We start from the raw sequence: 25,149 nt of genomic DNA on the forward strand, positions 1-25,149 counted from the left end.
GAGAAATCTTATAAAACCATAGAAATTTTTGCTTTGATGTCTTTAAAAATTTGATATCACCATTTACAGTGCTTGTTTGTTTGTAACCCACTGAAATTTAATTAGCCAATATCATATGCAGCCCTCTAATGTAACATTTTAAGAGACTTTTAATCTGTTTCAGAATTTACACCCTCTATATTCTAAAATATGCAGGTAAAATATTGCCCAGCCAAGCAAGGACAGTACCTCATTCTTGGAATAAAACTATGCTTGTGCTGTCATTGTGACAGGAGCATTCTCACTGAAATGCTTGGTCCTTACTGCCATTTATTGATTTTTGTAAACAACAACATTTCTCTTTGCTCATCCCAATCAAAAGACCCCAGTCCTACAATCAGGTCAGGACCAGCAAATGTTTGCACCCATGTTGGTACAGATCTAATTTCAGGAGTGGAGCCAAAGACAAGAACAATCTGAGACCATTTACCAGTTGCAGGAGCTGACAGTCTGATAGTGTCTTTTGTTGTTTCCATTGTTGTTTTAGGCCTTCCAAAGACAAGTGCATGAAAGTCTGACACAGCTGGAACTGATTAATAAACAGTACCGCCGCCTGGCCCGAGAAAACCGCACTGACTCTGCTTGCAGCCTCAAACAGATGGTCCATGAAGGGAACCAGAGATGGGACAACTTACAAAAACGAGTCACTTCCATCCTGCGCAGGCTAAAAGTATTTCTCCATTTTCAAGCAATTCTCTTACAGAATTAGACTGTATGCATGAACGATATTGTGAGCTTCTGACTCTTCAAGCCCATGCAAGTTTTCTCTTTGGCTGGGTTTTTTAAATTTTATTTTGGAGATTTCATGGGTGCTCTATCTAAAGTAGTTAAGTAATACGCTGCAGGAAGATGTAGAGGTGGACCTGGGTGCCCTACTTCCCCTTGGAAGAGAAGACCAAGAATACTTTGCTCTTCGGTGCTAGAGGCAGAGTGATACTGAAGTGGGAACTGGAAGAGCATAGAGGAGATCAGTGAAGAACGTGTACTGATTTCAGTCAGACTCAGAAGATAGTGAAGTGAAAACTAACTTTTGTGGAGGCCTCACATTGTTTCGGTTGTTTTTTCCCTTTTGTTTTTTCAGCATTTTATTGGCCAGCGTGAGGAGTTTGAGACAGCACGAGACAACATTCTGGTCTGGCTAACAGAGATGGATCTGCAGTTGACCAATATTGAACATTTCTCAGAGTGCAACGTCCAAGCAAAGATAAAGCAACTCAAGGTACGGGACGCCAGCCAGTCTGTGGCATCAAAAATATCCAAATAGGAACTGAGAATGTGAGAAATGTTCCATGAATAGTGTTATGTGATTAAAACCCTTTATTCCCAGGATGTGAGCTCAGCCCCAGTCAATCAGTGGAACCGTCGCTCTATATAGAGCATGGTGTATGTGCTGATGAGTCCTTTAATGTGCTGCGGAGTCCAGTGCACTAGTGACAGTCCTGTGCATAGGTCGGGCACACCCATGCACTAGCAATCCTCTGAATCTGAGCAACAGATTCTTTCCTCCTCTGATGCCAGTCATTACAAAGCTTGATCCAGTCCACCTTGCAATGCCTCTTTCCATCTACAAGCTGTCCCCGTCAACCAGAACAGCATTCTGCACTCCTTTTCCGATCATCCGCAGAGATTCCAAATTCTTTGTAAGCATCCTGAAATCTGTGCAGCAGTCTGCATCTCTTTCTAGACCCCTTCACAAGCTTCAGAGTATAGCACACTCTTTGGGGTCCTGTAATTCGGCGTTTGCTTGGCATTTCTAAGCTACTTGAGTCTTTTCTTACTAATCAATGTTCCCATTAATGACATACCAGCACGATTTAACACTTCTCCATGTGTCACCCTGTCTTGTCATCCTATTAGAAGAATTTTATGCAAGCATCTAACATGAAAGCTGTTTATTCTTTTGATATGTTTGGCATAAGTCATCCATGTATCTGAGCCATTTAGGAGGGTGGATAAAACACACATCTCATATATATGGATTTTCATTTTAGTTGACAATTTGTTATTGTTCCAGACTCTGTCTTACAAAAGACCAAAGTTCCTAGCGGCTTTGCCGATTTTACTAGTGAGCTCAGCATCCAGATCTGCATTGCTGGTAGCAGTAGAGCCAAGGTGGCAAAATTGGTTAACAACATCTATATGAATAAGATGATATCTGGAACTGGTTCTAAAGAGCCTTGGTTCATGATCAGTCATCTTCAAGCTTATTGCTAGCCCAAAGATTTTGCATGAATCAGAGAACTTGGTAATAAGATGTTGTAGGGCATCAACATTATGAGCCACAAGGGCAGCATCATCTGCAAACAACAGGTCCCTTATGATATCTCCTTCACCTTCATCTTAGCTCTGAACCTTGCAATGTTAAACAAACCTCCATCATGTCTAGAGCTAAGATAGATACCCTCTCAAACATCATGGAACACATGTTAATGCAGGAATGAGAAGTAAATATCTCATAGACTTTAGGGTGAGAAGGGACCAATATGATCATCTAGTCTGACCTCCTGCACAAAGCAGGCCACAGAACCTACCCATCTACTTCTATACCAAACCCCTAACCTATATCCGAGTTATTGAAGTCTTCAAATTGTGGTTTGAAGACCTCAAACTGCAGAGAATCCACCAGCAAGTGACCCATGCCCCACGCTGCAGAGGAAGACGAAAAACCTCCAGGGCTTCTGCCAATCTGCCCCAGAGGAAAATTCCTTCCCGACCCCAAATATGGCGATCAGCTAAACCCTGAGCATGTGGGCAAGACTCACCAGCCAGCACTCAGGAAAGAATTCTCTGCAGTAACTCAGATCCCATCCCATCACAGACCACTGGGCATACTTGTCTGCTGATAATTAAACATCAGTTGCCAGAATTAAGCTATCCCATCATACCATCGCTTCCATAAACTTATCAAGCTTAGTCTTAAAGCCAGATATGTCTTTTGCCCCCACTACTCCCCTTGAAAGGCTGTTCCAGAACTTCACTCCTCTAATGGTTAGAAACCTTCTTCTCATTTCAAGTCTAAACTTCCTAGTGTCCAGTTTATACCCATTTGTTCTTGTGTCCACATTGGTACTAAGCTTAAATAATTTCTCTCCCTCCCTAATATTAATCCCTCTGATATATTTATAAAGAGCAAGCATATCCCCCCTCAGCCTTCTTTTGGCCAGGCTAAACAAGCCAAGCTCTTTGAGTCTCCTTTCATAAGGCAGGTTTTCCATTCCTCGGATCGTCCTAGTAGCCCGTCTCTGAACCTGTTCCAGTTTGAATTCATCCTTCTTAAATATGGGAGACCAGAACTGCACACAGTATTCCAGATGAGGTCTCACCAGTGCCTTATATAACAGTACTAACACCTCCTTATCTTTGCTGGAAATACCTCGCCTGATGCATCCTAAAACCACATTAGCTTTTTAACGGCCATATCACATTGGCAGCTCATAGTCATCCTGTGATCAACCAATACTCCAAGGTCCTTCTCCTCTGTTGCTTCCAACTGATGTGTCCCCAATGTATATCTAAAATTCTTATTATTAATCCCTAAGTGCATGACCTTGCACTTTTCACTATTAAATTTCATCCTATTACTATTACTCCAGTTTACAAGGTCATCCAGATCTTCCTGTATGATATCCCGGTCCTTCTCTGTGTTAGCAATACCCCCCAGCTTTGTGTCATCCGCAAACTTTATTAGCACATTCCCGCTTTTTGTGCCAAGGTCAGTAATAAAAAGGTTAAATAAGATTGGTCCCAAAACTGATCCTTGAGGAACTCCACTAGTAACCTCCTTCCAGCCTGACAGTTCACCCTTCAGTACGACCCATTGGAGTCTCCCCTTTAACCAGTTCCTTTTCCACCTTTCAAATTTCATATTGATCCCCATCTTTTCCAATTTAACTAATAGTTCCCCATGTGGAACCATGTCAAATGCCTTACTGAAATTGAGGTAAATTAGATCTATGCATTTCCTTTGTCTAAATAATCTGTCACCTTCTCAAAGAAAGATATCAGGTTGGTTTGGCACGATCTACCTTTAGTAAAACCATGTTGTAACTTGTCCCAATTACCCTTGACCTCAATGTCCTTAACTACTTTCTCCTTCAAAATTTTTTCCAAGACCTTACACACTACAGATGTCAAACTAACAGGCCTATAGTTACTCGGATCACTTTTTTTCCCTTTCTTAAAGATAGGAACTATGTTAGCAATTCTCCAGTCGTACGATACAACCCCTGAGTTTACCAATTCATTAAAAATTCTTGTTAATGGGCTTACAATTTCATGCGCCAGTTCCTTTAATATTCTTGGATGAAGATTATCTGGGCCCTCCGATTTTGTCCCATTAAGCTTTTCAAGTTTGGCTTCTCCCTCAGATGTGGTAATATCCACCTCTATACCCTCATTCCCGTTTGTCATCCTTCCATTATCCCTAAGCTCCTCATTAGCCTTATTAAAGACTGAGGCAAAGTACTTATTTAGATATTGGGCCATGCCTAGGTTATCCTTAACCTCCATTCCATCCTCAGTGTTTAGCGGTCCCACTTCTTTCTTTTCTTCTTATTTATATGGCTATAGAACCTTTTACTGTTGGTTTTAATTCCCTTTGCAAGGTCCAACTATACATGGCTTTTAGCCTTTCTCACTTTATCCCTACATGTTCTGACCTCACTAAGGTAGCTTTCCTTGCTAATCCCACCCTTCTTCCACTCCTTGTAGGCTTTCTGCTTTTTCTTAATCATCTCTCTGAGATGCTTGCTCATCCAGCTTGGTCTACAACTCCTGCCTATGGTTTTTTTCCCCTTTCTTGGGATGCAGGCTTCTGATCGTTTCTGCAGCTGCGACTTAAAGTAATTCCAGGCCTCCTCCACATTTAGATCCACAAGATTAAACAATATAGGAGCCAGTACATAGCCCTCCGTGCTTCACTCAATTGTTGATTTTAAATGAGTCAGACTCTTGATTTTCATACATAATAATTGCCTTCATGTCATTGTGTAAGAATTTCACAAGGTTTAGCAATATAGGTGGACAAGCAAGCTTCTTCAGAACAATGTAAAGCCCTGACCAACTAACCATTTCAGAAACTTTTGTTAAATCTGTAAAAGCCATGTACATCTCTCTGTACTTTTCCTGCAGTTCTCTCATGGAGAAGACCATGTCTATGGTAGACCTTCCTTAGTGGAAGTCACACTGGCTTAGAGGATAGATTCTCGCAGCTAAAGTTTGAAGTCTAGGTAAAATGATATAGTTTGAGTTTTTTTTTAACAATGTTAAGAAAAGAGATACCTCTGTGATTATTACTATCACTTCTGTCTCTTTTTTGTTTTTAGAGAGTTGGCTGAAACGAGCATCCTTAAAATCTTGTAGAACAGTTCCTTCCTTCCAAGAGCATTGCAATACCTCATGCAATCTTTGCAGCAAGTCTTTGTACATTTGTAGATTTCTGCAGAAACAGATTCTGAAGCTTTGTTATTGGGAACCTTTTGGGTGCTTTGGTCAAGTTCCTCTAGTGTAGGTTTGGCATCCAAAAACTTCAACCTAGGAAATTTATGTAGCACACATTGGCCTACTATAGACTCCCTTGAGTATATCATTCCATAGTGCTCAGTCCCCCTCACCCATTGCTTTCCTTTTATTTGTTATGATATTGCCATCCTGATCTTTCAGCAGAGCTATCTTGCTCTTTATTGGCCCAATGGCTTTTCAAATACCCTCATACAACCATCTACTGTCACCTCCATCAGTTGCCTGTTAGATCCGGTCACAGAGACCCAACCAAAATCCTGGAAGCTATTTGAATAACCTTACGAGCTTCTCTTAGGTTGTTGAATGAATCAGTAGTAGAAGTAGACTTGTAAGTGATCAGCACAGATCTTTTCCTATCAGTGAGTGGTAGCAGTATCTCCAAATGGTCTTTGTACCATTTTTTCTGTACTCTTGCCAAAACTCTTCATGGCCACATCGTACATACTTATCTTCAGCACTTCCCATGCATCTGAAGCAGTTTCATTTGTTCTGACTGTCTTTGCTGCTACTTCATTAAAAAGTCCATTTCTTGATAGGATCATTGATTTGGCACATGTCAATATGAGGTTGCATGGCAGTTTTTTAAGGTGCATTCTCTTAGCTTGAAATTTCACTTTGCAGCAGGCAAGAGAGTGTTCAGGCTGTGACACAGAACTTTGGAAGGATCATGTATGCAAGATATCTTTCAAATATGTATGTCTTATCAGTACCAATTTCAGCTGATGCCAGTGCTTGGCCCTCAGCAGTCTCTACCGAGTGGTTGTTCTTATGTTACCAGCAAAGAAGGTGTTGGTCACAGATAAGCGTTGTCTGGCATAGAGCTTCAGAACTCTCTGACCCTCATCATTCATATATTCAATGCCATGCCTACCTAGAATCTGAGGCCAAATCTCAACATTGGATCCAACTGTTGCATTGAAGTCTCCAAGTATTAGGATGGGTTCTTTCCATGGAATCTGCCAATCAGTTCTTCCACCTGTTCCACCCCTCATTGCTAGCCTGCAGAGTTGGCACATACACACTGATGAGGTTGATGAATCCTTTCTGTAGATTAACTTGAAGTTAGTTTATACGTATGGACACTGCAAACGGAGCTTCACACAATGACATAAATTCATTTTTGAGAGCAAAATCCACACCACACTCCTTCAGGTTTGCCATACCAGTAAATGATGTAGTCCTTCTCCCTTCAGAACCCTGTGTCAGAGAGCTGAGTTTCCAAAAAAGCTGCAGTATCAATTCTGAAACATGCAAGCTTGTTACTCAACACAGACGTTTTCCTCAAATCCGAATTCAGAACAAAGTCATATCCGAGGTCAAAGTCCAAATATTCCAGCAAGCAATTCTATTTGTAAAAGCAGTTGGGCCAAAATGTAAACAATGAGACAGGGCTTGTCTGACCCGCCTTTTCTAGGGCCACCCTCACATGAGGCAAGCAGGCCATCCCTAAACTGGGCTGCTTGGAAATCTTGTTAGCTGCCCCACAGCCCTTATGCCTCTTTCAGATCCCTGCAACCATCTTGCCATGACCTTCAGCACATACGCCTAGACAAAGTTACGGAGGAGCAGAGGCTGCCATAGACATGTCACCCTCCCCGCTTTAGACCACTAAGCCAGAATCCAAAGTCAGAGAGAGTCTGGACGTTCAGTGACAGAGGCTATATCTCCTGCCAGAGAGCAAATTGCATAGAGCTGCTAACTGCCTGTGGCTTCAGCGTGAGCACCTTTTCTAATCAGGGTGAGATCCCTTAGCCTTACTTCAACCAAGAAGTACATCCACAAGGCAGTGGAGGATGCAGTTTAATGTCATGAGCTCGGCCCCAGTACTGACACTGCAGAACAAGATTATTAGATTTCAGACTAGCAGCCGTGTTAGTCTGTATCCGCAAAAAGAACAGGAGTACTTGTGGCACCTTAGAGACTAACAAATTTATTTCAGCATGAGCTTTCGTGAGCTACAGCTCACTTCTTTGGATGCATAGAATGGAACACACAGACAGGAGATATTTATACATACAGAGAACATGAAAAGGTGGAAATATGCATACCAACAGGAAGAGTCTAATCAATTGAGATGAGCTATCATCAGCAGAAGAAAAAAAACTTTTGAAGTGATAATTAAGATGACCCATAGAAGGTGTGAGGAGAACTTAACATAGGGAAAAAGATTCAATTAGTGTAATGACCCAACCATTCCCAGTCTCTGTTTAAGCCTGAGTTAATTGTATCTAATTTGCATATTAATTCAAGTTCAGCAGTCTCTCTTTGGAGTCTGTTTTTGAAGTTTTTTTGTTGCAAAATTGCCACCTTCAAGTCTGTCACTGAGTGGTTAGAGAGGTTGAAATGTTCTCCCACTGGTTTTTGTATGTTATGATTCCTGATGTCAGATTTGTGTCCATTTATTCTTTTGTGTAGAAACTGACCGGTTTGGCCAATGTACATGGCAGAGGGGCATTGCTGGCACATGATGGCATATATCACATTGGTAGATGTGTCAGGTGAACGAGGCCCTGATGGCATGGCTGATGTGATTAGGTCCTATGATGGTGTCACTTGAATAGATATGTGGACAGAGCTGGCATTGGGCTTTGTTGCAAGGATAGGTTCCTGGGTTAGTGTTTATGTTGTATGGTGCGCGGTTGCTGGTGAGTATTTGCTTCAGGATTGGGAGGCTGTCTATAAGCGAGGACTGACCTGTCTCCCAAGATCTGTGAGAGTGAGGGATCATCTTTAAGGATAGGTTGTAGATCTTTGATGATGCACTGGAGAGGGGCTGTAGGTGATGGCTAATGGTGTTCTGTTATTTTCTTTGTTGGGCCTGTCCTGTAGTAGGTGGCTTCTGGGTAGTCTTCTGGCTCTGTCAATCTGTTTTTTCACTTCAGCAGGTGGGTATTGTAGTTTTAAGAATGCTTGATAGAGATCTTGTAGGTGTTTATCTCTGTCTGAGGGATTGGAGCAAATACAGTTGTAACTTAGAGCTTGGTTGTAGACAATGGATTGTGTGATGTGTCCTGGATGGAAGCTGGAGGCATGTAGGTAAGTATAGCGGTCAGTGGGTTTCCGGTATAGGGTGATGTTTATGTGACCATCGCTTATTAGCACAGTAGTGTCTAGGAAATGGACCGCTTGTGTGGATTGGTCTAGGCTGAGGTTGATGGTGGGATGGAAATTGTAAAATCACGGTGGAACTCCTCGAGGGCTTCTTTTCCATGAGTCCAAATGATGAAGATGTCATCAATGTAGCGCAAATAGAGTAGGGGCGTTAGGGAACAAGAGCTAAGGAAGTGTTGTTCTGAGTCAGCCATAAAGATGTTGGCATACTGTGGGGCCATGCAGGTACCCATAGCAGTGCCACTGACTTGAAGGTATATATTGTCCCCAAATGTGAAATAGTTGTGGGTGAGGACAAAGTCACAAAGTTCAGCCACCATGTTAGCCATGATATTATCGGGGATACTATTCCTGATGGTTTGTAGTCCATCTTTGTGTGGAATGCTGGTGTAGAGGGCTTCCACATCCATAGTGGCCAGGATGGTGTTTTCTGGAAAATCACCGATGGATTGTAGTTTCCTCAGGAAGTTAGTGGTGTCTCGAAGATAGCCGGGAGTGCTGGTAGCATAGGGCCTGAGAAGAGAGTCCACATAGCCAGACAATCCTGCTATTAAGGTGCCAATGCTTGAGATGATGGGGCGTCCAGGATTTCCAAGTTTATGGATCTTGGGTAGCAAATAGAATACACCTGGTCGGGGTTCTAGGCATGTGTCTGTACAGATCTGTTCTTGTGCTTTCTCAGGGAGTTTTTTGAGCAGATGGTGTAGTTTCTTTTGGTAATCATCAGTGCTCTGATTTTTACTCTCTTGATAACCTTGCCATTGGAAATGATTTTATGCGTGTTTATGGCTGAGAGCATAACTGCCCTGCCCTGTTTGTGCACGGTTTCTGCTCTACCACAATGTGACTCATTTGCAGAGCACTCTGGAACATCTGCAGTGTAAACGGCACTACAGAAAACAACTTGTTAGTATAGCTTTAGAATCTGCATTCATTCTAACCACCTTATCTATCTAAGCCTTTCAAAACTCTTAGGAGTGGCTTGTTCAGAGGACAGTCCTCTTCCCAAATACAGCACTGTAAATCATAAGACTTGCTGGGTAGAACTTTAAGTGCTACCCCATTAGCTTATATGGGAGAGTATAGCAAGGGAATGCTGAGTCTCACCATCAAATTTTGCTTACTCTGTGTAATGGTCCTTGTTTGTGTTTTGGTAAATATACCATCTCTGCTACACAGCTCTGTAAGACATAGCATTCTTGGTAACCGAGAGTTGTTCAATGTTGGTTTTAATGATAACAAAGTCATGACTTTTTATGCTGCACAGGCTTTCCAGCAAGAGATCTCTCTGAACAACAATAAAATTGATCAGATAATTGTCCAGGGTGAGCAGCTGATAGAGAAAAGCGAACCCATAGATGCAGCTGTCATTGAAGAAGAACTGGATGAGCTCCGGCATTACTGTCAAGAGGTCTTTGGTCGTGTGGAACGCTACCACAAGAAATTGATCCGCCTTCCTGTATGTACCCTCTTTAAATCTTAAAAAAAGGAAATATTATTAATTTACAAATATAATAATGGTGAAAGAGTTTTTGGGGGGATGTAATGTATATGACAAAACACCCCATAATCTTTACTTGTAACCCTGATTCTTCCCTTCCCCCTGCACTTCTGTGTGTTATCATCACATACTGTGTTATGTCATGTCTTATTCAGACTACAGACACTTCAGGGCAAAGAACCTGTCTCATTTCTATAAAGCATCATGCACACCTGTACATTATAAATCAGAGCTTTATGAATGAGCGTTACGGTGCAGTACTGGAGACATAAAATTCTTCACTCTGATTGAATAGCGTTGAGTTCACAGAAATAAAGACACTCCTTCCTTGCAGGGCAGATGGAACTTTAAATATCCAGAACTGAATGTACAGCTGGGAAGTGAGAGAGGGTGATTTTGGCAATCAAACTGGAAAGCCCACTGAGGGAAAGCAATGAGAAGCGCTTTTCATAACATGAAAGAATAGATGAGAGCAACAGTCAAGATAAACGCCTTTTATAGTTTCTATAATTTGGTTCCAAAATGTTGCTCTAATTTTGCTGTCTGTGTAGAGATAATATCTGGAGAAAATTTGGAGACAGTTGCCTTACATGAGACTATACAGATGAGCATTAAGCAGTGAAGATGAATTTATTCTTAGCCTCTTTTACTCATTTTATCTTTTTATTTTATATGCATTTTTAAAAAATCAAAGGAGGTTGAAAGAAGGATATAAAATGGGAATCCTGTCAGTCTGAATGTTATCCAGTGACATTTTTATCTCATTGACCCAGGTAGAAAGGACATTGTTTCCATAGGTTGAATTAATGTTCTCTGTTGTGGTGTTTCCTTCTAGCTGACAGACGATGAACATGACCTCTCTGACAGAGAGATGGATCTGGATGAATCAGCAGATCTCTCTGACATACACTGGCACGACAAATCTGCAGACAGCGTTCTCTTCCCACATCCCTCCTCCAACCTCTCACTGTCACTTGCCCAACCGATGAGAAGTGAGCGGTCAGGGCGGGATACTCCTGCAAGTGTAGATTCCATCCCCTTGGAATGGGATCATGACTATGACCTCAGTCGGGACTTGGAGACAGCCGTTTCGAGGGCGCTGCACTTAGAGGAGGAGGAAGGACAAGAAGACAAAGATTTCTATCTTAGAGGAGCAGCTAGTATAGCAGGTATTGATTGCTTCTCTTTTATATCGCTCTCAATAAAGGGAAATAAATATTGCATATAGGATCATACTGCTGGGGAGTTCCTAGGAATGGGAAAATATTCCAAAGAGCTTCAGAAGACCTCAAATTGCTGTCCTGGAATGGTGCCTTTAGCCTTCTTGACACAATATTACAGGCTTCTGGATGAGTGCAGGCTTGGAATATCACAGAGGCATATTCACTGAATAACAAAGAAGGAACTGGCTATTTTATTGCACTCTGTGTCTGCCAGATGTCACTGGTCTCGCCTATAACAGGGTTGGCTAATACAGTCTTTTGACTGGAGGAAATGGTACTGGATGATTGTAAGAAAAATGGAAGGGAGAGAAAATTCCAAGGAAACATCTGACATATTCACCACTGGACCACATGTTAAAGTCTAAGTGAGTTTTTACTCAGTCGTTACTCAGGCAAGACTCACATTGACATCTTTGAGAAGTTTTACTTAGACTTCAAGACTTTGGCCTTTTATGAGTTCATGAAACCTGTCTGTCTGTATGACAATGTGCATATTGTGTAACAAATACTAATGAGGACTAATGTGTCTATGTGTTTTGAAGCATTGTCCATTTATTGTTAGGGAGGCCTAAATTCAAGATTCTGTTCTGTCTTTAATTGTGATTGTCTTGTGCTTTTCAGCTCCTTGATGCCTTCTAAAAAGAGGCTGACTTACTTAAAGCTATTTTCAGCAGGAATTTTGTGATGCAATTTAACTCTATTTATTCAAAAGGAAAATGTGCTGGAAATTAGAACTGGTGATCTACTCTCCTTCTGGGAAAGTTGGTTTCCTGTTACAATAAAACAACAATTGCTGAGATATCAACTCAGATTGTGCTTGTATTTTTGCAGATGTAGAGATCCCAGAAAGCCCCGAGGCCTATGTAAAACTTACTGAAAATGCACTCAGAAATATCTCTGGTAGGCATCAAAAAAGCCTAAACATAGCCAGACCCAGATAACCCAACCCATACCTGTAACAGTGTCCTCTTCTCTTAGCTCATCTGCTGTACTTCTCACAGCTCACAAGATAGATATTTTCTCACATGACAGCACTAGCATGTTAATGCAGAACTTTCCTGCTTTACTACCATTCATAAAGGTCTTGTTTCTTCCATGCACCCAACAGGAGTGGAAAGAGTTTAAAAAAGCTGGCTAGGGTGCAATACCTTTTAGCTAAATTACTGCCTAACTAGATGTAGCTAATCAGTATTTTACTCAAATTGGTGCTGTGTCCTTGGTGTCCAGACTCTAGTATTGTAGCAGAGGGATTCAGAATAAGAGATTCTTATAACAGGGTCCCAACCCTTGGTTTTCCTCTGGGAAGAGGCTGGTTTCATAAAGGATGTAAGATCATCTGCAGTTTTTTAAAAAAATGTTGTTTTTTAACATCTCCTCCTACCTAAACCAGTGGAGATCAGGCATATTCCAGAAGTGATTTGATCTCTAGGAAGAAATCACAAGCTTGCCATGTTTTAGAAGCATTGCCTGCTGGACCTGGTGGATGTAACTATAACAGCATCGCTTGGTATTTACATACTGCTTTTCATGTTCAAAAGTATAGAAATAGAATCCTTAAGGTACACCAAAATTCCACTCTGTTAGCTTCAGGGGAAATGCCACAATGTCTACTGCAAAAAAGTGAGAGAGAAAAATTGAACTTTAAAATAAAAACTGAGGAGAGGAGTACAAATACTTAGTCCTGAGTGATTGCCAGGTCTGAAAAGGAGCAATGTCACAGAAAATGTCACTGTGAGAGGCTGGTATAAAGCCCACTGAGAATTTAGTCTTCCAGGGGGATCAGGAATTATTTTAGGGAAAGAATCTCTTCAAAGCAAGTTGCAGGCCTACTTGCAGCTATGGAAGCGTTAATACTATTCTCATGGCAAGCCCATTCATCAGTATAACCATCAGTGCTCTGGAAAGTTGCTAACCCACTAACATGTAATCAGTTACAAATTTGCTTTGTCATTTCCCAACACACGTGCTATTGCAGCCACCTTTTCCATGCTGTCTAACCTGGTTAGTAATTCTTAAGTTTTTCCTTGGATATAAAGCAAAGGCTTTGAAAAATCTCAAATCAGTGGTCACATCTTTTGTAATTTTGCCACAGGAGAACCAAGTGCCTTGGAAACACACATCCGTCAGCTGGACAAGGCCTTAGACACTAGTCGTTTCCAAATACAGCAAACAGAAAACATCATTCGCAGCAAAACACCCACAGGACCGGAACTAGATTCTAGTTACAAAGGATATGTGAGTACAAGGTGTATTGCCACCTAGTGACTGAATTTAAAATAACATTACTCCTCGTTTTTATGGATACAGACTAACACAGCTACCCCTCTGATACTTAAAATAACAGTCCTTGTGACAAGGCACTATATTTAGAGTACAAGTGCTAATAAATTAACATAGAATAGCTATTGAAAAAATGGCTCTTGCAATAGAACAGATGGTTAGGTATAAAGCTATTACTGCCTCTCAGCTCCATTCTCACACACAATCTCTGCCCTCGATCACACACAGTTATTGTTATTTTGAGGTTATGTAATTATTTGTGAGTTTATAATACCATGAGATTGTAGGAACATAACCCCAGTCAATTCATTTTCCAATTAAATTTGTGTCAATATCCCAGAGTAATTTCACACTCACCTATTTATCCCTCTGAGATCATTCTTGTTTTTAAAGAAAACGTCCTTACCTCTTAAGATCAGAATTTTATAGACTAATGCCTGAAACTTGTTTTAATGACACATTATAAACATATTGTATATGGGAATCAGTGGTGATAATTTTAATGAGAAAACTTTGTAGAATAAACCTCAACAAACAACATTGTAAGCAGCTAGGTTTAATTCGGTCCTCCCTTTGCGCAGCAGGATGGGCTTGACTTCTCGAGGTCCCTTTCAGTCCTACATTTCTATGATTCTATGACATTCAGAATGAAAGAGATTTTATGTGTGGATACACCCTAATTTTTCCACTCTTGTGTAACTTTCTTTCACTCCCCAAGTCTCGTAGTATCATCTTCTTTCCAGCTACTAGGGCAGATGTCCCCAAACTGTGGCATGCGCCCCTCCTCCCAGGGGCACGCGGAGGAACCTTCGAAAGGGCGTGGCAGGGCCTGGGCCAGCCTCCACAGAGTGCAGGAAGGGAGCGTCCTCCAGTGCTCCCTGCCCCCAGCTCTGCTCTGGTCCCACCCGCAGCCACATCCCTGCAGCCAGTCCTGCACCTGGCCCTGGCCCTGGCCCCAGCCTCAGTGCAGCTGTGCTCCCGGCCTCACCCCCAGCCTCAGCTGCTGGCCACGGCTCCATTCACAGACCATGGTCAAGGCAGGGGGCAGGGCTGGGAGCAGAGCCACACCTGGCCAAGGGCCCAGCAGCTAGCCTCCACCTCAGCCAAGGTCCTGTCCCAGCCTCTGCCCTGGGCCATGGCTCCAGCCTCAGCCTTGGCCCCTTACCGCTGTTCGCATTCATTTCTCTTCACCCAGCCTCCACCCCCTGAGCCATGGCCCTGCTCCCAGCCACGGCTTGGAGGGCACGGACAGGGGTAAAGGTGGGGCATAACCCTCAAAAGTTTGGGCACCACTGTCCTAGTCTTAGTGTTTATAGAAAAAAATCACCTGAAGGCATCCATTCTTTGACTCCGGCAATATCCTGATACAGTGGCTCTGAATTATTTCTGTTAGTGGCGTTTGAGCCTCTACTCTGCGTTTAATCCCTTAAATCTCACATGTACAGTTCTTTTTTTGTGTGTGGATCAATGCAAAAATGATAAAAATAATATCAAGAAACACAGCATCTCACTGAGATTGTCTTGGCCAGGGTATCTAAAGGCTTTTGAGACAGAAAGATACTCTCACAATTGACAGATCATTAAAACAATAGACTGCTTCCCATTCTGTCGTGTCAAGACTCATTTTCAGAATGTTTTTGAAAATTGCTTTGTGATTAGCCTTTTACCTCTAGTTATTCTACCATGGCATAGATTAATGAGAACTATTTTTTTAAACAGATGAAGCTACTGGGTGAGTGCAGTGGCAGCATAGACTCAGTAAAAAGGCTTGGTTACAAACTGAAAGAGGAAGAGGAGAAGCTCTCTGGATTTATAAACCTGAACATTACTGAAACACAAACAGCTGGTACGTAGTGTTGAATCCTTCCATGAGAAACACATGTGAAATGAGCAGCAATATGTATAGTATTGTCAGAGTAAGCACTTGGGATGATGCAGGAAAGTAGGAATTTGCTTCATATTGACCAAGCTTGTGCTACTCCATATGTGTATGTACGTATGATTGTTTCCACTGTCATTTTATTTATGAATCAGTTCTTTATATCGACACGTGCACATTTTAAGTAACTCATCACATTATATCTATCGCTAAGCACTTGAGCAAATCTCTCTAGATGCTGTACATACAAGTTAGATATCTTCTTATAGGGAAAAAAGTGTTTAAAGTTGAATTTACAAAATACCCTTTGTGCCTATTTTAATCACTGATCTAAATTACTTTTACATTTTTAGCAAAGCGAATATTGTAACCTGCTCCTCTCTAAGCCACATGAAAAAGGGGTGAATGACTATGGAAAACAGCCGTTATTTATCTCCATGTAACACCGATGTTTGTCTTATACACTGGCAGTAATTTAAACATATTTATGGAAGGACAAATATTTTTATTGAAAAGGTCCAAGGATGCATGCAGATAGCAATAATTATATGTGCAAATGGCTAGTTAAACATATAAATGGCCATTTGCAAATACAAAATCCTTATTGTGCACGCAGTCATTCATTATATGAATGAAACAGCTTTATCCATGGCGGTAGGGCTTCAGGAGAGAAATAAGTCACTCCTGAGTTCTAATCCTGGCTGTGGCATGGATTTGCTGTGTAGCCTTGGAAAAGCAGCTTAGTCTCTTGCCTCAGTGTCCCCAGCTGTAAAGTGGGGATAATAATACAATTGCCTACATTGCAGGGCTGTTGTGAGGATTAGCTAATGTCTGCAAAGAGCTTTGTTAACATAAGTGCTATAATATAGGTAGGTATAAGTGTGCATGCATATATAGAGGGATAGTTTTATTTTCTGACACCCTTGTATATCACACAGTGGGCTAAATATTTAATTGCATAAAGTCATAGAAGTGAGAGTTGAAAAAAACTTATTAGATCATCTGGTCCATCTTTTGCTATGTAAAGCCACATACCCAGTGTCATCTTAACTTAAGGTTGTGTGTGCTAATGTTTTGTTTAGGCTGCTGCATCCTGAGTGTTGTATTTAGTGTAAACATGGATGTAATTGTGCATATTATGTATATGCCTTTGTTTTTATTGTATTATGTCTCTGCTTGGGCAGGTGTGATTGATCGCTGGGAGTTAATCCAGGCCCAAGCTCTAAGCAAGGAACTGAGAATGAAACAGAACCTTCAGCAGTGGCAGCAGTTCAACTCTGACCTGAACAACATTTGGGTTTGGTTAGTGGAGACTGAAGAGGAGCTAGAGAAACTCTGTCATCTTGATCTCAGCACTGACATACAAACCATTGAGCTCCGAATTAAAAAACTGAAAGTAAGGTTTTATCTCCGTTTTCTGGCAGTTGCTTCAGTAATGGCCTACCATGCATCCTGTGCATTGCACTCCATTCATGAGATACAGTTGATATTTGGTATTCACTTTCTGCATTCCCTGCACAGGAGAATGTGAATAATGATTGGGGTGAGGAACTTGAAAAATGGTTTGAGAAATCCATTATTTACAGAAAAATAAACCACCACCATTTTCTTGAAATTCCAAATCAATGTTGGAAACCCCTCCATATGCAAGCTACATTTTCAGAATAGCAGAAACCAGCTGAATTCATGAAGCTTAGAAAAGGCCAAGTTAAGTAAATTTAAAATCTATCCTAGCCCAGCTCATGGCAAAACCCAGCTGTTTTTAAAAGAAATGGTATGCTTCTATTTTTCTGTTTGTTACAATCTCTTCTTTCTCTGAGTCCTGACATTGTGCCTTCCTAGCGGTCCTAAGCTTGGTGCGCTCTGCTATCGCTCTACCAACCCAGGTTCAGTTGCTGGATTGAGGGTGTCTTACCCTGGGCGAGAAGGATGTCAGAGCCAATGGAAAGGCAGCATGTTCAGCACTTGGAGTATCGGAGGAGAGGGAAAGTGCTGCTTTCAGTGGCCCCTCTAGTCAATTCAGGGGCAGCATTAATGTGTTTTAGATGGAATCCAGTCCAGCTGCCCTCATTGATATGGAAGTCGTGATATGGGGCATTATGAGGACATAGGGAAAAGGCTGTAAACTAGGGGGAAAAATGGAATCTTCCATAAGAATCCTCTTTTTCTCCTTTTGGAAAAAAGAAAAAAATAATATGGACAGTGGTCTCAAGATGATGAACATAAAAAAGCCAACATAATTTTCAACATAATTGAGAGGCAGAAACTTTAGTGTTGTCAAGCATTTGTCAGGAGCTACACCACAATTTTTCCCTGTATCTCATATTTGCTCCAATATTTGCATAACTAGGCTGTTTGTTTTTTGCCAGGCCTTCCTTGTCTTTCAGACATTTGAAACACAAGCCAGTTCTTCTGATCTTTAAAATTCAGCCATGACAGCAGGGTTTTAAATATTAAAAGTTTAACTGGTGTGTATTAAGTTTTATTGCAAACATAAAATAGTAGACGTTAAAGAGTGAACACTTTCAGTATTACCACAATTGCCACAGATATTTCCTGTCTTAAGTAAAGAGGGACCTGGTTAGCTAAATACTCTTGCATTACTGTACAGCAAATAATTGCTGTTTAATGACAATCACTACATTTGATTCCTCTAAAAGTCTGTAGCATGCTTACTGGGTGTTTTTAACTCCATTCTCCTGTCATCCAGGAGTTGCAGAAAGCTGTTGATAACCGCAAAGCTATTGTCCTGTCCATCAACCTGTGCAGCTCTGAATTCACTCAATCTGATAGTGAAGAAAGCAAGAAGCTGCAGGAGCGCCTATCTCAGATGAACATGCGCTGGGAACATGTATGCAGTATGATTGAAGAATGGCGTTGCTCACTGCAGGATGCGCTAATGCAATGTCAGGTCAGTATTGGTGTGTGAAATCTCGTTCCCTTCTTGGACGTAATGAGGAATTCTAGAGATGATGGGATTCATTTTAAATGATCAGCTTTTACACACACAATTTACTTCACAGCTTCCTAATCTGAAAGATCAAACCTAAGGCTGCCCACATATGCAAACTAAAATTCAGTTTGTGAAGGCTGGCTCTTGAAAGATGTGTTCTAAGTCCACGTTCGAGGTATTCTAAACTGAAGTATAGTTAAAAGATGTTTCTCCACATCTATATTCTGTATGCTAGCATTCACCCCTATGGAAAGCAAATGCAAAGTGTTCTACCAGAGCAGAACAATATTCATGCAGTGGCAGGGGTATCAACCCCAGGAAGTATTTGCAATAATACTGTAATATAGTATACTAATATAGGCTTGTAATACTATAGTAATATAAGAATATACCCAATCAAATCTATTGTGGGAAATAGCGCTGTGGCAGAAAACCTCAGCATGATTCAGGGTTCTCTTAATCTCTCACATGTCTCTTGTAGGATTTCCATGAAATGAGCCATGGTTTGCTGCTTTGGTTGGAGAACATTGACAGAAGAAAAAATCAGATCTTGCCTATTAATCCAAACCAAGACTTGGACACTCTGCAGGATCATCACAGACTGCTAATGGTAGGATCATAAATGCCTGGAATGTTTAAAGCCTTCAAAAAAAATTGACAAGCATAGAGAAGGTAGTTCTTGAGGTTAGTGATTGGTCTGTGAGGTATACAGTATACTTAATCCTGTGATACAAAGAAGGTCAGGGATTCTCTTTAGCATGGGTAGAGGGGGGTAGTGAAATTGGTGGTTAAAAACATTTGGTTTAATATAGAAAACGTCTGTCTAATTACCTTATTGGCTGTTTGTTTGTTTGTTTTTTAGTTTGGGGTTGTTATTTTGGAAAGGCTGTTTTTAATTGCAACTTGTTGGGCTCGACAGGAAGTCTAAAAGAGTCTATTGCTCATGATATAAGGTTTAAAAGAAATTGCAAGGCATTTATCATATTTCTTCATTATAACCTGCCAGAATTTTAGGGCTAATAAAGCTTTTTTCAGTGTGTTTATAGTGGTCGTCTTGGAAACTGAAGTCATTGCCATCTGTCTGTTTTATTGTTTTTGTGGAAGTTGTAGCATTCTCTTTCACATGTTTCATAATATTTAAGTTAAAAAATGTGATTCTTTGGCTTTGCAATAGCAAATCAGACGCGAGTTGCTAGAGTCTCAGCTGAAAGTGGTGTCACTCCAAGATATGTCCTGCCAACTGCTGGTTAATGCTGAAGGCAAGGACTGCCTGGAAGCTAAAGAGAAGGTCCATGTCATTGGAAACAGACTCAAGCTCCTACTGAAGGAGGTCACACATCACATCAAGGACCTAGAGAAAATCTTAGACATCTCAAGCAGTCAACTGGTAAATTGTCCTATTGTATTCTGTCCTGTACCACTCATTGAGGGCTAGTTTTGTAATCACGCTGACCTTTTTCAGATGATCAGCTGTAAAATACACTATTGGCCCTTATTTTGTTGCTTAGGACTGTGATGCCTGTCTAAGTGGTATGAAACCGTTATGAAATCTCCTTCATAATTTGTACTGGCCAATAACTTTCCTGTCTCTGAGACACCAATTCATAAATTCCAAGGCTTGACAGGACCACTGTGATCATCTAGTCTGACCTCCTGTGTTACATAGGCCAAAGAACATCCCCCCCAAAAATTGCTACAGCAGATCTTTTAGAAGAACATCCTATCTTGCTTTAAAATCACCAGTGATTGAGAATCCTGCGTGACCCTGGGTAATCCGTTCCAGTCATTAAATTACCCTCACTGTTAAAAATTGGCATCTTATTTCCAATCTGAATTTGTCTGGGTTCAGCTTCCAGCCTTGGCTGCCTACTTTGCTGCCATTGATTCAGACAACTGGCAGAGTACATGAGGTAGTTACTGTAGCTGCAGTATCTGAACCTGTGGCATGTGAGTTATTTCCACAGAGTAAACAGCATCTGCTTTCCTATTGACAGACTAATGAAAAGGCTTGAAATAAATTCTCTAGTTTGCTAACAAAGACCCTATTTGTTTGTGTTTTCTTAGCTTTGGAAGTGTATTCCGTAGCAGCACAAGTTCTCTTGCAGATGAGAGTTGGGAATGTTATGCTTGTGTCTTCATTGTACCTGCCCCAGTCAGACAGAAGACTTTAACACTCTCCATTGTTCTCAGTCCCTCCTCTTGTAGACCCCAAAACATGAATTAGCACAAAATATGAAGAATGTGATCTGTTTTTAATCTGTCTAGTGTCTGTCTGTCTCTCTCTGTCTGTATAAAGTGATGTCTGGGATTCCAGTGGGAATTTTCACTGAGTACACAACACCTCTTTACCTTTTAAAAACCAATAAAGAGCTGTCGTTTTCTTGGTACTGCCTTTGCCTTACCTTGGGCAGTTAAATGTTATTTCTGGCAGCATATTTGTTTGCCAGTCTTTCTCTTCAGATCCTAACATGTAATTTATAGTGGTTTAATCCTACAGATTTGCAGAAATCTAAACCTCCCTTTGTCATATTTCAAGGATCAGTCATGCAAAGCACTCTGCTAAAACCAAGGATTTAATTCCCTTTTTCTGAGTGTGGTTTCCTTGGCAGATTACTTACGTTCTTCTAATCTCTTATGATTCTGAACTTTAGGATTTGTCTTCATGGTCCTCAGCTGATGAACTGGACACTTCAGGATCCCTCAGTCCTGTATCTGGCAGAAGCACACCAAGCAGACAGAGAACGGTAATTTCATGCCAGATACCTTCTATCACCTCTTGGGCAGGAGCACCAGATATTTACAGTAGCTGGAGCCAGCTGAGAGGTCTACACTGTCTCCCTGATAGGAAAGAAAAAGGCACAAACCAAGAATTCCCTTCAAACAAAGCTGCTTCCCCAACCTGCTGCTGCTACTCTCCCTGCATGAAATCAGAATTAGAAAATGCTCTGTATAAAATCTGGGCTCAAAGTGTGGCTGGAGTTTTGTGGTATGGCGCATACTCTCTTGTGTTCTGTTCAAGCGATGGCAGCATCCCAAGGTGTGGTCTTGTCCCAGCACAGTTCCAGCCAATCCCTCTGCTTTCTACCTGGCATCCTCTGCAGAGCTGCTTTGTCAAGAACCTCAATAAAACTTTCTTTTCATGATCGATTAAAACTGTAACTGGAGCCAGAATTTTATTGAGACATTGGATGAGAGGCTGCATTGGCAGAAACACTGGAACAGAACCTGATCAATGGCTGTGACAACAGCTCTAATGTTTCATGTTGTCACCACTAGAACACAGTACAAGAAATGCAGCACGCCATGCTGCACTCTGCTTCTCCACACTTTGATCCCTGTATGGAACTGGAATTTTTGTCTTTCTTTACAGTTCTTGTGTTTGATTTATTTTAATTATTATTCAGTTTTCCTTCGTTCTTAACTATCGATTTTTCATTTGCACTTTTTATAAAAATCTGAGTTCTGTCCTGATGAACTTTGTGGTCTCTTGAAATTGATTTTGCTACATTCACTAGTTTTCTTTAGATCCTAGTTTGAGAATGTAAAGGAATACTGGCTTTTCGAAAGGGTTGAGAACAACATGAAACATTTTATTTCTGGAGTCATTAATTTCATATTTTTATTAGCCACTTTTTACAAAAATTACTAATAAAAGTCATGATACCATAAACTAGAAGATGCCTGCACACTGCAGAAAGTGATAAAGTAATTTACTATAGCAAACTTTGACTAAAGAATTGGTAGAAATGTAGTATGCCTCATATTAACCTTTTAATTTATTTGTTCATCTTTAATATAATACTGTGGTTTACAAACATTATTTTCTTCATTTTTGTCCATAATGTACAGTATAAGATGCAAGACTCCTAAGGGCCTCCCTTTTTGCACCTGTAATTTTGGAAACAAAAACTGATGTCTCTTAGAATTCTAATGCCAAGCATATCACCAGTGCTATATCTATAATAATTGTTACCATCCAGAGACTTTCAGCTGGTTAACCTTCTAAGCATCATTAATTATGCTAGGAAATAATTGCACGTGCAGTAATGCACCCACAGTTATTTGGCCCTCAAAATTATGGGTAGAAAGAGGGAAGCCAGACTTTTTAAAGGTGACATTTGGAATATAATTTTTAATGTTCTACAGAACATTAATTCAGCTGCAATTAAATATAAATACACTTAAGTGCATCTCTTTCAATAAGATGAATTAATTAATATCTCATGTAACAAATCACTTGATCTAAAAAATATTTAACACACTTTTTTTGGTACTAAGCCTAGTATGATTTTAATTCTAATGATTAAAACATTCTGTCAAGTTCCTTTTGTCTGTTCAAAGCATTTTCATATTCCGCTCAAAGCAAAAGAAAAGCCAGTTTCCTTGGTTCATGGGTATTGGTCACTTCATTTGATTTTATGTTTCCTTTGCTGCACTTTTAATTTGATTTCATCAGTAGCTTGTCTTTATTTGCCTGGACTGAACATTCTTCTTTCTTTACCCCCTGTTCATTGCAAACAGCCACGGGGCAAATATAGTGTCTCACAGCCTGGACCCTCTGTCAGCAGTCCACACAGCAGGTACCTTATTCTCCTGGTTTCCGCACTCTGTTCTAGAATTCCAAGAGGATGATGGAAATTGCCCATGATGTCCATTAAGTGTCTCTCCACACTTAATCTGTCAAAGGGACAGGAATTAACCATGTTAAGTGCAGAGTTCCTTTGTAAGCAGGATTCAATTATTACAACCAAAATATATGTAAATAGAAATATCAGGTAATTCTTGGAATATACAGCTTTTGCTTCCCATTAGCATCATTTAAATTTAAATTTATTTTATTTATTTGATCACATGGGTGTTTGTTTACATTCATAATATTGCTTGTTACATTAAAACCTGATCAGCAGATACACCATGAGGTTCATGGCAAAGACTTTTTATCATCCTCTTTATTTCTAGATATTAAATTAAGGCAGGTATTAGACCAATACAATATTTTAGAATTTGTAAAACCCACAAATCTGAAGAAAACACACTAACATCCTCTTTTTTTTTTTAATTTTTGTTAATATTTTGTTCAGTTTGTGGATTTTCAGTTCTCATCATTCAGAATGAAAAGTCAGAATTTGAGAATTTTCATCCTAAAAATTGGTAGCATCTTTTCTCTCTGCAATCATAGAACTTTTTTGCAGATATTACACACTGACATTAATGTGACACTTGACAAGTGCTTGCATCCACTATCACTCTAGGAGCAGCACTTTCCCATTTCTAGATGACCACTAGAGAGCAGACTTGCAGCTGCAGCTTTTTGCTTTCCACCTTGTCTCCAGCAATCTGTCATCTCTGTGGCTAACAGTGCTTCTGCATTCTCTGTTGTTGGTGTGATGTGTGTCTCCCGTCACTCTTTCACTGATCAGTTCACTTCGCCCTACAGAATAAACAAAAAATGTTTTAAAAAACAAAAAATATATAAACATTGTAAGATACAGGTCCTGTCCCATTCCAGCATCTAGTGAGTTGCAGCAAAAAATTAAAATTATATTGGGAGGGGGAAAATATATATGGAACTGTAATCAAACTTACACTTTCTTTGTCATCTATGTAGTAAAATTGAAATCCATTAAAATAGTTCTTGTTCAAATGCAAGAAATTTTAGGTTTGAAGCAGGGTCAAAATAGATTTATACAGTGATTGAGCAATGGTCAGGCATTCAAAAAAACCTTGAATGCACTTTGTACTTGATGACCTTTATTCCATAAAGACAAACCTTGCTTTTGCTCAACAAAGCAACAGTGAGAAATACTGTGGGGGGGAGCAAAAACTGCTAGCATTTAGAACTAGTCAATATCCAAATTATTTCGAAGTAATATTTGCAATGTTTTAAATGTGTAAAGGGATTCAGTTGACGACTTTTGTTGCACCAGTTCACAATCAAAATCCAAGTGATATATGGTAGGTAGAACATTTAGTCTTCCAATGCTTCCAAGAAAGTAGATTGCTTGGTTGAAAAAAACAGTAAAATAGCATACAGAATAAGTGATGTGTACTTAAACAAGTGACCCCAGTTCTCTGCTGTTCTCTCAAATGGAGAATCAGAGAGAATTTTTCTACCTCCAGTCAGTATAAGGCTTGGCATTCTGTTCCTTATAGAAAGGGGGAAGAGGGGATCAGAAATTTTATCTATGACCATTAACAGCTAAGTATATGTCTTTTATGAACCTATCTGAAAAACAATGTTTAAATCAGGCTTATACGTATGCTTGCACTAACAACACTGAACTAAAGGAATATGTTATCTGTTCCTCTGCTCCCCTTTACATGCACAGCCACACACGCACCCCTTTGAGAAGGCTTCTGTGTTGTAAGGGTGAGCAACTGGCTCAGCGTGCGTCTTAGCAGCGCTTTGCAGCTTTGGAATCAGCCCGCATTCTAATAGTGGCATCTGCGCGGCACCTCTCAGATCAGCTCTCTTCAGCGCTGTATATTAACACATCTCATAGCTGTTCAACACAATATTCAATTTGTCATTCAGACAAGCGTGGAATACAAACGAGTTACTACTGAATAGGAAACTTAATCAAATGCGCAAGCCAGACAGGTTGTGGTTGATGTGTAATGTGGTTTTAACTGATAAAGCAGT

The 25,149-nt window shown here is 40.4% G+C and overlaps 1 protein-coding gene across 14 annotated transcripts in view; it reads left to right on the plus strand.

Annotated features, from left to right (window-relative positions):
* SYNE1 (spectrin repeat containing nuclear envelope protein 1) overlaps window positions 1-25,149 on the plus strand; it is a 492,410-nt gene that overhangs the window by 461,996 nt on the left and 5,265 nt on the right. For 8 of the 14 annotated variants that reach the window (XM_050949357.1, XM_050949360.1, XM_050949355.1 and 5 more), the window contains 13 exons: window positions 527-709; window positions 1,121-1,258; window positions 9,938-10,129; window positions 11,007-11,340; window positions 12,226-12,294; window positions 13,487-13,629; window positions 15,394-15,520; window positions 16,738-16,949; window positions 18,264-18,464; window positions 18,988-19,116; window positions 19,681-19,893; window positions 21,158-21,250; window positions 23,028-23,086. In XM_050949357.1, coding sequence (XP_050805314.1) covers window positions 527-709; window positions 1,121-1,258; window positions 9,938-10,129; window positions 11,007-11,340; window positions 12,226-12,294; window positions 13,487-13,629; window positions 15,394-15,520; window positions 16,738-16,949; window positions 18,264-18,464; window positions 18,988-19,116; window positions 19,681-19,893; window positions 21,158-21,250; window positions 23,028-23,086 — 2,093 coding nt within the window. The remainder of the gene's footprint in view (window positions 1-526; window positions 710-1,120; window positions 1,259-9,937; window positions 10,130-11,006; window positions 11,341-12,225; window positions 12,295-13,486; window positions 13,630-15,393; window positions 15,521-16,737; window positions 16,950-18,263; window positions 18,465-18,987; window positions 19,117-19,680; window positions 19,894-21,157; window positions 21,251-23,027; window positions 23,087-25,149) is intronic. The other 6 variants (XM_050949369.1, XM_050949362.1, XM_050949363.1 and 3 more) reach the window with 3 other exon arrangements.

Source organism: Gopherus flavomarginatus, chromosome 4 (genome assembly GCF_025201925.1).
Source record: "Gopherus flavomarginatus isolate rGopFla2 chromosome 4, rGopFla2.mat.asm, whole genome shotgun sequence".
Classification (NCBI taxonomy): domain Eukaryota; kingdom Metazoa; phylum Chordata; order Testudines; family Testudinidae; genus Gopherus; species Gopherus flavomarginatus.